Source organism: Ambystoma mexicanum, chromosome 5p, assembly GCF_040938575.1.
Source record: "Ambystoma mexicanum isolate Mex_15411 chromosome 5p, UKY_AmexF1_1, whole genome shotgun sequence".
NCBI classification, from domain to species: domain Eukaryota; kingdom Metazoa; phylum Chordata; class Amphibia; order Caudata; family Ambystomatidae; genus Ambystoma; species Ambystoma mexicanum.
This window is the reverse complement of record NC_090930.1, coordinates 129,725,863-129,739,422: the sequence shown is the minus strand read 5'-3', so window position 1 is coordinate 129,739,422 and position 13,560 is coordinate 129,725,863. Positions and strand designations below refer to the sequence as shown.

General features: G+C 47.4%; 1 protein-coding gene across 4 annotated transcripts in view; it reads right to left on the bottom strand.

Annotated features, from left to right (window-relative positions):
• STARD8 (StAR related lipid transfer domain containing 8) overlaps positions 1-13,560 on the bottom strand; it is a 648,599-nt gene that overhangs the window by 30,443 nt on the left and 604,596 nt on the right. For all 4 annotated transcript variants that reach the window (XM_069612521.1, XM_069612520.1, XM_069612523.1 and 1 more), the window contains 2 exons: positions 11,512-12,809; positions 5,886-6,059 (listed from right to left, as the gene is read on the bottom strand). In XM_069612521.1, coding sequence (XP_069468622.1) covers positions 5,886-6,059; positions 11,512-12,809 — 1,472 coding nt within the window. The remainder of the gene's footprint in view (positions 1-5,885; positions 6,060-11,511; positions 12,810-13,560) is intronic.

Sequence of the window (13,560 nt, the reverse complement as noted above, 5' to 3'; positions counted from 1 at the left end):
GCACGGACACGGGGATCGAACCTGTGTTGCTTCATGTCGTCTTGCTTCCAAGGCGAACACGTTGCCGCTGAGCTATCCTCTCGGGATGTATGCCGCTTGGCATTGCATATCTATGTAACAGAGTGCCCACCTGGGCCACTGTTCCAGCATGTTAACATACACAGGTGTCCAAATCGCAAACCCTACTCAAGTCTTGTGAAAGTTCGAATATTTGCAGAGACCTCTTTTTAGAAAGTGACAGAATTTCCCGAGTTTATGAGGGTGAGTTGGACTCTTCCACTAACACTTCTCTTCTGGTCTATATTCTCCCACTTTGAACCAAGAGGCCCTTTACGTGTTGTTTACCCTCAACAATCATTTGGCAACTTTACACCGCTTCTATACCTGTCCTGTTCCTGCCATCGCGGTTTCAAACCTGTGTTTGTGTGCAGTGTATTAAAGATTTAAAATAGCGTGAGCTGGTGTGTGTGGCTGCCAGCACATTCCAATAAGACTCTGAATGGAAAACCTGAAAGCTCCCCCTCCCTCTTGCATAGGAGCCATGTTTGTATGACTTCAGTGCACAGCCTCCTTGAGAGAGTCCCTGAAAATACCCTTGGCGTAGCCCTTCCACTCCTGCGCCTCACAGGTCGCGTCAGGGATCGGAAATTCCAGGGATAGATCCATTTACAGCAAAGGAACATTCCATGCCGCCTTTTCCGGTCTTGCCCACACTAGAAACAGTACTTTTTCTATTTCTATTGTGAGGGGGCCGGGCTAGGAAAAAGGAATGAATACTATTTCTAGTGCAGGCCGGGCAGTGCTAGGAAAAGTATTTATTTAATTAGTAGCGTAATGCCCACACTCCCTGGAAAAACAAAACAAATATTTGTGTCGCCAGCTGGCCTTGGGATAGAAATAGCAAGCGTACTATTTCCAGCGCGAGCCCCGCCTGCACTTAAAATGCTGTATTCAGTTTCCAGCATGGGAGAAATGGGCCTTGCCCTACACGTCATATATGTATATCTTTATTTAGGTTGGAAAACCTGACCTACTTTCCTGAAGGATTTTGGCTAGGGTCTTGCGGCGAAGTGGCTCGTTTCCAGGGTCGTGCTCGGCTCGGCATGGCAGCCCGCCCTCCTAGGCAGTGCCTTTCTGCAACCACGAGGCACTGTACCAAGAACTGTGTGGCAAGTGCCCGGCGGTATGTGGCGGCTGGTGCAGACTGTAGTAAAGGAACCAGGATGGGAGCTGCAGGGAAGATGTAAGTGGGACAACGCTTTAGCATTCAGCCTCTCGTCCAGGGGCTTACAGAGCTGGGCTCAGCGCTCCCATAAAAAAAAAAAGACAAATGAAGATGGCCACCGCCATGCGAAGGTGAAAAGAGAGTAAGGCCTTTGTCTATGTCCATGGCCGTGGGGATGGCATGGCAGCGTAGGTGGATGGGGAACAAGGGGCGGGAGTCACAGGTCTCTGTGGATACATAGGGATGGGCCCAGAAGGGTGCAGGCCAAACAAGAATGGCAGACACCTGGAGGTGTTGCAGGGGGGCTGGCTAAGAAAAGGCAGCCAGTCACCGACAGATTCTGCCCTTGTTCCCAGCTGCTTGATTGGCCAAACGCATTCCCCGGGGTGTAAAAAATCCACACACTATATTTGAATTGCAAAATTACAGTTTTGGGACAGGGTTGAAAGTGATTTGCCCAGAACAAGAGGATTTTTGGTGAAGTATCTAACCGAGGATTAAAACTAAGGTGTTTTAATCCATAACAAAAGCAGGTGGTGGTAAAATGCCACTCTGTAGCAAATACTGCTCTGCCACAGATAAGACACGCTACCCTTGCTGTTCCAGCACACTGACAGAGGCTGGATTATCACTTGTGGTAAATACGAAGTAGTGACAGTGGTGGACCGGCCTATCTGGAACTCTGGAGATTTCCCGGTGGGCTTCTGCACTCTGGCCAGGGGTGGACTGGCCTATAGGGAACTCAGGAGATTTTCCGGTGTGCCTCTGCACCCTGTGTGGCAGGGCCCCTTTTGGACCCCAGTCCACCCCTGAGTAGTAATGGCATACAATGGTAACAATATGACTATTCAAACATGGGCGTACCTTTAAGGGGGTGGGGGCAAGGGTATTTTCCCCCAAACCTTTGTGGCGCACCGTTTTATTCCACTCATTTGGCATGGACCCCTTTCATTGAGATGCCATGTACCCCCAGCGCCCCCCCCCCCCACCTCCACCCCACAGCATTTTCAGCCAAAGTTACTCCACTGTATTTTAAATCTTATAAAGAGCATCCTGACTCAGAGGGGGGCAGGCTGTGCAAAGCAAGATGGACACAAATATTACCAAGGCATAGGAGTTCATATACAAGAAAAAAAGAAAACCATTTGATAATGAGCAAATAAATCACAATAAAATAGAGAAGTTAAGAGAATAGAGAAGGGAAAACATTCTGATCAGACTTATGAATAGGCACAGGGCAACGAGCGAGTTTTAAGGCCTTGCAAAACGTCAACAAGGTGGGAAGCAATCGCGAAGAGACGTCATTCCAGGAGAGGTGGGGCTGCAACCTATTATATTAATACTTACCACTGGCCTGGGGCATTGTTTAACAGCTTTTTCGGCAACGCCATCGGTTCTGCCAATGGCAAAAAGTTAGTCTGGGGTAATTTTGCAGTTCCATATAACCAATGACTGTAAATGTTTGGGGCAGTTTAGGACACCAGAAAAAACACTTCACTGTGATTATACGTGTGTTATGTGTAAACACCTAGCACAGTTTACTATGGGGCTGTTGCCAATTGATGAGACAAAAAGCACCTCTACGAGGCTTCCGCAAATCTGGGATTTTCCCATGGAGTTGTCTCCAAACACGTTTACAGTCACCGCAACTCAGTCCAGTGGAATTGCTGCTGGAAAACGAATAGCGGTAAGGCAGGGTTAATGCCCATTTTTGGAGTCCATAATCCTCCTAGGGGATTTTTTTCAGGTTTAGCGCATGAAGTAATTGCACTGCAATAAATCCACAAATTTCTGGAGGTAAAGCGGAGGCTTTATCTCCAGCTTTAAAGTAGGGGTAAATCCTTCAATTAACCTCCAAACTCAGAGCTTGGTGGTCGGTTACAATCAGCGTTAATTCCATTGCTGCCCAAAAAAGTATTTGGTAACGGAATTTCCCCCAAAATGTGCCCACACTGCTGAACTCGTATTGAGGCCCAATGGGGCTCATTACAAGTATGTCGGTGCATAAATAATTCCGCCAGTGGTAATTCTGCCAAAAATGGGGACCGCCACTTTTAACCTGGTTGTAATTCTGCCGAAAAAGCCCCATATGGGGATTAACTCTGTCACCGGCACTTGTAATCGGGTTGTAATTCCACCAAAAAAGACGCATATGGGATTAACTCCGCCATTTGTAATCCGGCTGTAATTCCACCTGACCAAGAGAAGGTAAAGTGGAGAGCATATGCCACGCGGCCAGAGGTAAGCTGCTAGTGTGGCATTCCTGGACAATGACAGAGAGGAAGACATGTGTAGGGCAGCCAGTGGGGAGCCCATGGACTCCTTTACAGGCATTGCTGTTCTAGACAGGAGGCACAGGTGGGATACTTGGTGGCTCAGTATTCACTTAGATCGCCTCCAACCTCACACGTATCTCGCCTTTGGTGTTATGCCTATAGCACACAAACATGTAACATAGCCATACCCCCGTAGACGCATGTTAGTTGCATTTAGTGCAAGGTTCTGCTATTTTCCTTGGACTATGACCCATAGCGTTGCTTGAGTCAGCATCAGTGGGCCAGAACAGCGGGGGGGGGGGGGGTGCCAGTGTATATGGCTCTACATATAAACACAAGACAGCGGATTTGGGAGAAGCACAGTCCAGTTGATCACAACACTTGAGAGCATAGCCTTCCTTCTGCATTCTATGGCTGGCCCACCATCTCCCCATATTTGTGTGTGGCACCTGGTCCTCTTTTCCCATCCTCTCATCTTTCCCCTACTTATTTTTCAATTCACAGACTATGGTTTGGATAGCCTCCCCCTGGGCACAATGTGCCAATTTAGGGATTAAATCTAGGCGCTCTGCGACTACTATTAGGACTTGGTGTAGTATAAAGCCTCACAGCATAAGGGCTCTGCTTGGGAGTTTGCAGTGGAGCTGGAGACCCGCTGGCAATGCGCCGCTGCTCCGCTGTGTCACAGTTACTTTAAAGCCAGCATCGCCCTGGAGGTTCATAGTTTGCCCCGTTAAATCCTGTAATCCTGAACTTGGTTCAGTAGAACGCCTCACAGCATAAGGTCACTGCTTGGGGGTTTGAGGTGGGGACCCGCTGGCCACATGCCACTTCTACGCTGTGTCACAGTTACTTTAAAGCCGGAATCGCCCTGGAGGCTTGTGGTTCGCGCAGTTAAGAATAGTAATCTTGGACTTAGTGCTGTATAACGCCTCACAGCATAAGGTCTTCTGCTTGGGAGTTTGAGGTGGAGCTGGGGTCCCGCTGGTAATGTGCCGCTGCTCCGCTGTGTCACAGTTACTTTAAAGACAGCATCGCCCTGGAGGCTCATCGTTCACCCCGTTAAGACCTGTAATCGTGGACTTGGTGCAGTTCAAAGCCTCACAGCATAAGGTCTCTGCTTGGGAGTTTGAGGTGGAGCTGGGGTCCCGCTGGTAACGTGCCGCTGCTCCGCTGGGTCACAGTTACTTTAAAGCCAGCATCACCCTGGAGGATCATCGTTCGCCCCGTTAAGAACTGGAATCCTGGACTTGGTGCAGTTCAAAGCCTCACAGCATAAGGTCTCTGCTTGGGAGTTTGATGTTGGGCTGGGGTCCCGCTGGTAACGTGCCGCTGCTCCGCTGGGTCACAGTTACTTTAAAGCCAGCATCGCCCTGGAGGCTCGTGGTTCGCCCCGTTAAGACCTGCAATCCTGTTCTGATCCTACAGATATAGTGTGGCTACGTTAGCTTGCTAGACCCTTAAGTACCACATGCTCTTCGAACAAGAGTAGAGCCGCACTCTCTGTGGCTCACACCAGCTAGGGAGGTTGCACAAAGCTCACGTTTTGGGGCTCGAAGACCTTAATTCAAGCCTTCAAGATATCTTGGCTCTCCTTCACTCCCTTAAGTACTATTTCCTATTCCCCGTGTAAAACAAGGCCTTCTCCATCAGCATCAAGAACTTGGGACTCCCCAGGCCTTCATATATTTGGAAACAGCACGACCATATGTGCGTACACATGTGAGTAGTATCTGTGTTCTTGAAGCCTAGATGTGTGCATTATACCGAATGTGGTTTAGGGATAAAAGGGGGTGAAAGCCAGATTTCAGTGTTGTTGGGGACTAAAAGATCAGGAGAGATGTGACCATAATTTAAATAAGCCCAGAGAGGACATGGGCCAGATCCAGGTTAATTTTCTATAACCATTAAAGCATTCACTGAAATACTCCCTCCCACTAATACCAAGGGCCTTATTGTATGTTCACCATCCAGAATTTAGAATGTTTTTGAGCCAAAGTTGAGTTTAATTACCAAACCTCATATTTTATGCCTGCTTTTGTGTGTGTCGTTTATAACCGACACACATAAAAGCAATACCGCACGAGGCAATTACCATATTCCGTAATAACTGATCCCCACAGAGACCTAATGGACTCCAAAATACATAAGTGTCCACATGATTCAGAAATGACTGCATGCTGTCCAGAGGCGGTAACAGGATTACCGTTTGGTGAGATTTCCTCTGCAAATACAGCCAAACTCAGAATCACACCCCAAATGTTATTTTGCCCCCCCCCTGTGATTTCGGGTGGGGAATAGATAGTCTTAAATACCCCCAACATCGCCAGGTAAGTAGCAGCACAGAAACTGACCCCAGCCGTAGGCATTTGCGCGACACTCACCAGACCCAGCCGTTCTTGTTGGAAACAGTGTACTTCTCCATGATGGCGGTCAAGCGAAGCAGCGAGAACTTCTGGAGCAGGTTCAGCTGGGCCGACGACTGCCGGTTGATCTCCAAGGAGGCAGAGTTTAAGCTGGGCCGGTGTGAGTTCTGAAAGCTGTGCCAGTGCCATCCTCTGCCGAAGGAAAACAAATCCAAAACGATACTTTTAGAACAGGTAAGGACCATCTGACCACCTGGGTAGCCTAGTGTCCCTTCCCGGCCCAACTAGGCCTCGTACTTGAGCTCGGTTTCATACCATTGACAAAGCTATGCAAGACTGAAGCCTCGCTCTCTAAAGGGCAATCAGCTCAGGCCACAACTTTAAATAATACACTCTTGACATAAATGCACTCAACCAACCCAGGTATCATTTTACTTTGCTATTTTGTAAATAACTGCATGTCTAATGGGGCTTCAGAATGCTTGTTAGGGGCAAGTCAGTGGGGCTAGGGCCTAACAAGTCAACGCCAGAAGGCCAAGCAGTGAGCCAGAGGGTGGGGTTGTAGGGATAAAGTTAATTTACGACATAGATTGCATTGCAGTTATCTAAAGACTACTAGTGTTATTGATCTGATCAATAGCGAAAGCTCTGTACCTGATCAGTGGTTGTTATGCCCTACCTCGCCATTGGCTGGTTATACTGATCCGGTCATCTGCTGTCTGTGTGATTGTTGTTTTGCTGATAATTGGTGGTCTTTATGTGCTCAGTGGTTGGGGGAGTTTATTTTGTGAGATCATCGGTTGAGTGGTAATCAGTAATATATATGTGGCCTGTGCCCGGCGCTCTGAGGCTCACCAATACCTGGTGCACTTTACCTGGTCATTGGTTGAGGCTATACATATGATCTGTGGCAATTTCTCAGTATTTCATCCTTTTGTGATGCTCTGCATATGACCCTTGGTTGGGGCTCTACCTGTGATCTGTGACAGTGTCTCAGTATCTGATCCTTTCGTGTTGCTCTGCATATGATCCTTGGTTGGGGCTCTACCTGTGATCTGTGGCAGTTTCCCAGTATCTGATCCTTTCGTGTTGCTCTGCATATGATCCTTGGTTGGGGCTCTACCTGTGATCTGTGGCAGTTTGCCAGTATCTGATCCTTTCATGTTGCTCTGCATATGATCCTTTTTTGGGGCTATACATGTGATCTGTGGTGGCTTCTCATTATTTAATCCTTTTGTGCTGCTCCTAGACTGGTCATTTGTTTGGGCTCTACCTGCAATCTTTGGCACTTGGTTAGCAGCTAATGTTTTTGTGTTGCTCTTCGTCTGATCATTTGTTAGGGCTCCAACTGTGATCTGTGGCAGTTTCCCTGTATTTCATCCTTTTGTGTTTCTCTTTATATGATCATTGGTTGGGGCTCTACCTGTGATCTATGGCGGTTTCTCTCTATTTCATCCTTTTGTATTGATTTGTATTGATCTGTATAGGGCCATTGGTTGGGGATCTACCTGTGATCTGTGGCGGTTTGTCTGTATTTCATCCTTTTGTGTTGCTCTGTATAGGGCCATTGGTTGCTGCATAACACTTGGTGGCCTGTGGCTGTGTAAGAATGGTCTGTGGGGCTCTGTGTGTTAACAGTTGTCCTACTATCTGATCAGGGGCTGGTGTGCTCTATTGCTGATATTGGGCCTCATAAGGAGTATGGCGGTAAGGCAACAACGGCGCCGGTATTGCTATCGGCAATTGCTATTGCTACGGTACCGCCATACTAGGACTTCTGCTTGTGGGTGCCCTTGCAGCCACCTGGTCTGATCAGGTGGCCGTACCGGCACCCACGAGCAGAAGATGATGGTAGCAACAGTACCGTTATGAACGGTACCGCTGCTACCATCCTCCCCATTCCCATTTGAGCCCTATGGGGACGTACCGGCTCTGGCACCCACGCAAGGGGAATTACCGGGTCCGCTGAGGTCGGAATGGCCCGGTGATTCCCCTTTCGTGGGTGCCGGATCCGGATGCGAGTTTGGGGGTAGCCTTGCCGGTAAAACCGGCAAGGCTACCTCCAACCTCGTAATGAGGCCCAAATTGTTTAGTATTGTATGCCTGGTCATTAAATTGTCTGTGCTCGGTCTGTGGTAAGTAGCTGAGCAATGGGTTGTACTCCGTAACAAACCTGTAGTTGCTGCTCTCTGTATTCTTGGCACACTGTTTGGACTCCACACCTGCTCGTAGGCTGGTTCTCTATTTTCAATAATCAAAGTGTGTTCTGTATCTGGTGAGTGGTTCAGCGACAGCATTTAGAATGAACCAGCTTGTCAAATCACATATGTAGCCACGGTTAATCTCATGCACATAGCATGTATTCAACGTGTGATCACCTGCCCATTGTTTTGTTGTATTGATGTCTTAACTAACCGGTTTTGCAACCCAGTTAGATTTTTGGGTTGCTTTTATTTCTCTCTTGGGTCAGTAACAAGACAAGGTTACTGTGTCTAAGAAGTCACATTCTTCTTAAAATAGACTGCTTTCTTTAACTTTTGTATTGCCCACTCTGATGAATGCTAATCCTACAGAAGCAGTAAAACTCTGCTCGTAAACTCTATCCCCGTCACTGGGGGGTGATCAAGTGATCAGTGGAGTTGCAGGGTCCTCCAGAATGTTTGAAGTGAATTTAAGATACAGGTGGAAGCCCCAGGGTGGTGCAAACCATGGCAATGTACCAATACATATATGACAAGTTATTTGCAGGATTACAATAGCAGCGAGGACAAATTGTGAACAGATGGACTGCCTCTGGAAGTCTTAAACACTTGGGGAACTTATCCATGTAAGACCCTCTTGCCACAAGGAAATTGACTTATTTTACTGCTCAAAGGAGTTGCTGTCCTGATGAAGTCGGATTACATCTGTTCACGGCCGAAACTCAAATCCCACTATATGGGATATCCTCAGCCACACCGTAGTTCTTAGCAAAGAGGTATGAAAACTAGGTCCAAAATCCCTTCTGCTTTCTGAAGACACACAGAGCATCCTTCAATAGGTCTATGAATTAAATGCGTTTGCTTTTCTGTGTTTTCCAGATTCGTTTTTGTTAAACTAGGTTTTATATGATCTTCTTAAAATGTGCATAGCTTTCTCTCGGCCTCATTCTGAGTTGGGTGGTATTTCTGGCACATTTCTGGAAGAAGTACAGCAAAACTTACTGCTATTTGGTCCAGCAGATTTACCATTGGATTATGAACGGCGCCGTGACAGTCTGAATCCTCATTCATGGGAGCCACAGGGTGCAATTTGTGATTTGGCGGATATTCCACGGGTGGTATTTCATATTTCACACAAGATAAATCAGACCTTTTTTGGCTTTGAAGTGGAAGATTTACCTCTAGTAGGGTTGAAGGTAAAACCTCCACTTCAAGGTAACATTTGGAATTCGGCTATGCAATAAAATTGGTGGTATTTCTGTCACTGCTAGGGTAACTGGTGGTAAGTGATTAACTACCACGAATGTACTGCACTGCCAAATTTGTAATTCGGCTTTCTGTCTTTTCCCTCTTTATTTAGAAAGATTATTAAGATATGCGTTTTAAATGTACAGTAGAACCTGTCCGTGAATCCAGGGGCACCGCTGTATTTCCTGTTGTCCGGGTAAATGGGTCTTGAGGTAAGCACTCATCCCAGACGTGGAGTCAACTTGCACTTTGTTTGATCAGCTCAGTCCTTCACCCTTCTCAGGTCGGTACCATTTGATTGGATAATAATCACACTGGTTGTTACAGTGTTTAGAATAGGGGTGTTGCTAGGTCTCGAAACGATGAGGGGCTACGCTAAAGTCAGGACTGTCGGGACTCGGGGCGAGCTTGCCTTTTGGTTGTAGCCCCTGAGCTTCTATCCGGGGCTACAACTAATAGACCAGGGCCTATAGCCCCCTCAACCCTCCCCTAGCAACGCCTCCGTTTTAGAAGCAGGAGGAATCTGTCATGAAGCGCTATTTGAGAAAACACATTGTTGTTATGGCCATAACTTCCCCCAAGTTGTGGCCCGAGGCGACGCAGAGTACCATAAGTCGTGGAAGGGTAATTCTCAAGCGAGAATAACCCTGCATGACATCTTAAAAGGCTATTAGCACATAGCACATAGCACATAGCAATATAGGTTTTGGAGTGGTCATGGTGATGTAAAAAATGCCAACGTTATAGTGAGCAAAGTAAATGTACAATGCGTATTAATAAATGAGAAGTGGTTTTATTTTGTAGTATTTAAAAAAACAAGGTTGTCTTCATGATGGAAGCAACACATGTACGTAATATAAAAGTAAACAGTTTATCTCTACCTTAAATTAGATGATGCCTGTCATGATCAGGTGAAGTGAAAAAACTGGAAAAGTGACTCTCAAAGATGAACTGTCTCGCTGAAAATAAACTTGCTTGAAAGTGACATTTCTGCCGCTTAAATGCAGACAAATGCTTTCTGCGGTTTGGTTACCAGTCTGCTTCTGAAATCCGAATGCTCAGAATACAGCCAATAACAGCAGTTGTTGATTGCACGGGCCTCCTTATGGGCTCAGGGGAGGATAATGATGAGTTCCATGTTCTAATTAAGCAATAGAACCCGAGCATCGGGGGCAAGAATTGTGTGACCGGGGCACTAAAAGCTAAACTAGAAAAGAAAATGGCCACCGCCATGGAAAGGGAAAACGGAGTCCGTTTTCCCTTTCCATGGCAGCCATCGGGAGCGGACACGCTGGGAACACAAGAAGGTAAGTGGGGTTGGGAGGGCAGGAGTGGGACAGGGGAGGGGCGGGGGGAGAGGGAAAAAAAAAAACATACCTGCGTCCCCGGCAGGGGACAAGGGAAGCCCCCAGCCGTGTTGAGGCGTAGTCTACACACGGCTGGAGGCTTCCCTCGTCCCCCGCCGGGGACGCAGGACCAAGAAGGTAAGTTGGGGGCGGGTGGGAGGGAGGGAAGGGAATTAAAAACATTTTTAAAAAAGGACTTACCCGAGTCCCCAGCGGGGGGCGAAGGCAGCCTCTCAGTCGCGGGGGTATATGGATTGTCAAACCTTGGCGATATGAGGGCACAGCTGAGCTACACTTGACTTGCGTAAAAGTCCAAGAATCCTGCCAACCTAGAGTTGCCCTATTTTCCAGCTGCAAATCATCTGGTGATTCAGGTTGTTTCCTAGGTTTCATAACATTACAAAGTATGCCCCTGACGTAGGTACATTGGGGCATGCAGGCTGCTGTACTGGAACCAGCATAGCATAATATCATAGCTAATGAGATGCCTGTTGGCAACGTTTTACACCCAATCCTCATTGCCTTGTACTTTAATCAGTTGCGTTGGCAGTTCTAAGTTATTACATCAACAGTCTTTTTTTCGATGTTTTAACGAAATAACAAATCATATTTAAAATACATATTTTAGGGGTTTCCCGCCCATAAGCCCTTTCCCACCACCCTGTATTTTTTGATAAATTTATTCGTAAAAAGACATTAAAAAAACATTACAACATGACTGTCGAGTTAACAATGGTGTACCCTGTCGGCACTGCAGTAATGAGGCAAACATTTGTACACACAACTGAAACAGGCACCATACCACACAATACCAATTCGGAAGACGAACAGCCAGAATGCAACACCCACCTCCGCCGTCTTGTCAGAGAAGCCCCAACTCCGGAATCACTTCTCTCCCTTATTTCAATTTCTTCGGCATCGTTCAGAGAGTTGCCCGTGCTGTCAAAGTCACTGGCACAGGTGCACAAGTCCGACATAGATTGCTCTTCGAAGTTCACGTGGTTCGAAGGGAAGACGTGGTCTTCTTCAGAGTCTTCCACGATGTCTAAATCACTGCAAAGAGCTTTCGACCAGGTCTCGACTTTTTGCTGTACGCTGTGGACATGCTGGAGAATAGCGTCTAGATGCTCAAAGGTGTCTCCCTTCCCCAAGTCGAACTGATCTGTGTGGCCGTCCAACGAAATAGGGACGTTGTCGTAAATACTCGTCCGGCTCCCCGAAGAACTGCACGAGCTCAGCGCTTTCCTGAATTCCGAGCACTGTGAGTCTATACTGCTGCACTCGGAACCCTCCAGTGACTTGGTCTCCGAAATCCAAGCCATCACGTGCTCTCTGTCCGCGGGGCACATGCTTCCAATCGACAGAGATCTGGGGAAGGTTCCAGGCTTGTGATCACTAGGGATATAGATAAGGCTGTCTGCTGGGCAGCTAGGCCTTCTAAGGGATCCTGGAGGCCACCTGCTCCTCTTAACATCTAAGCCACCCTCACCCAAATGCCCATTGCAGTCTAGCCCATCCCGTGGCTTTCGCAGGCTTGAGCAATTGAACATTGGTTTTGTCCTGTATTCTGGATACAGAAAGTCTTTATTGCAATGGGTGGTTGTATTGCCTTTTGCACAATCCTTTTGAAATTGCCAACCAGGGCTTCCTTGTTTATCAGCATGGTCCTGGCCCGGTGGCGATGGGGACTCACCACAGACCAAGTCCTTTTTACTCTTTTCTTTTCTGTTCTTGCCATTCAGTTTTATGGACATTGACCTTCGGAAGTTGGATTTTTTGGGTTTTCTCTCAGGGTGAAACTGGGGCAAATAAGCAATCGATTGGTCACTTAGACTCTTCCTGGTGGGGGTAATTGCTGGAAATTCATAGTGACTAGTCGAATCCGGCGGGGTAATCACAATGGCCAGTGTGCTGCTCTTGGCGCTGGCCGAGCTGGTGTTGCTGTGCAGCGATGAGGCCTCCAGGTCCAGGCTGAGGTCGGTGAGGATGCTGTCGCGGCTTGAAGTGTTCCGAATGCCACGGCTCAAGACCTCAGGGCTATGCGAAAGGAGGTCTGCAGAGCCCAGTCGGGACCACCGTCTGCTGTCTGGCTGGAAAGCCCATCGGTCACTGATGGCGCACAGGTCCTCATCCCCAGAATCATCATTCTAAAAAGAGAAGAAAGAAGAAGGAAAACAGGTGAGATATGCAGAAATAAGGCCTACATCTAGGAGGCATAGTGCATGTTCAGTCATTAAGCAGTGTCTGGTGAACAACCCTCACTCCCATGGTGTTCCTGAAAGCAACTTGCATGACTGAAGACCACCAACCCAGTACTGGTCTCACCCAGTACTGTTCTTACCCAGAACTGATCTTCAGATGGGACTTTAACGACAGTCACAAGCTGAAACTCAAACCAAATGTACTGGCAAACGTCATTTTAAACTTGACTTTGATTAGTAAAGTGCTCCACTAGAATATGACTAATGGACATTTTGCAGAAGATGCTAAAGTCAAAGCGCAATTAAAAACAAAGTGTTCAGAAGGAACCAACAACGTATGAATGAAAGTGACTGCAGGTGTCCCAGTGTCCTCCAAATGATTGCAGGGGTGAGCACTGCCAGGCACTTTCTGCCACCCACTGTGGTTTGTTGAATGGTAGCACCTCTTGGTATAGGCATCATGTGAACATAGCATGGCAATGGTGAGTGGTATAAATCCCAGTAACATAACATAACTTGCAGGACAGAATCTCTGTACTATGCTATGGAAGGTTGCATTGAGTGGAGCGGTCAGCTGGTAAATGCAGTGCCATGGTCTGGGACTATTGCAGGGTAAGTCACTTTCCCTAGGTCATGACATATGATTTTATTGCCCCCCCTCCCAACTCCTGTAACTGATATCTGTGGCTGTGAGGGA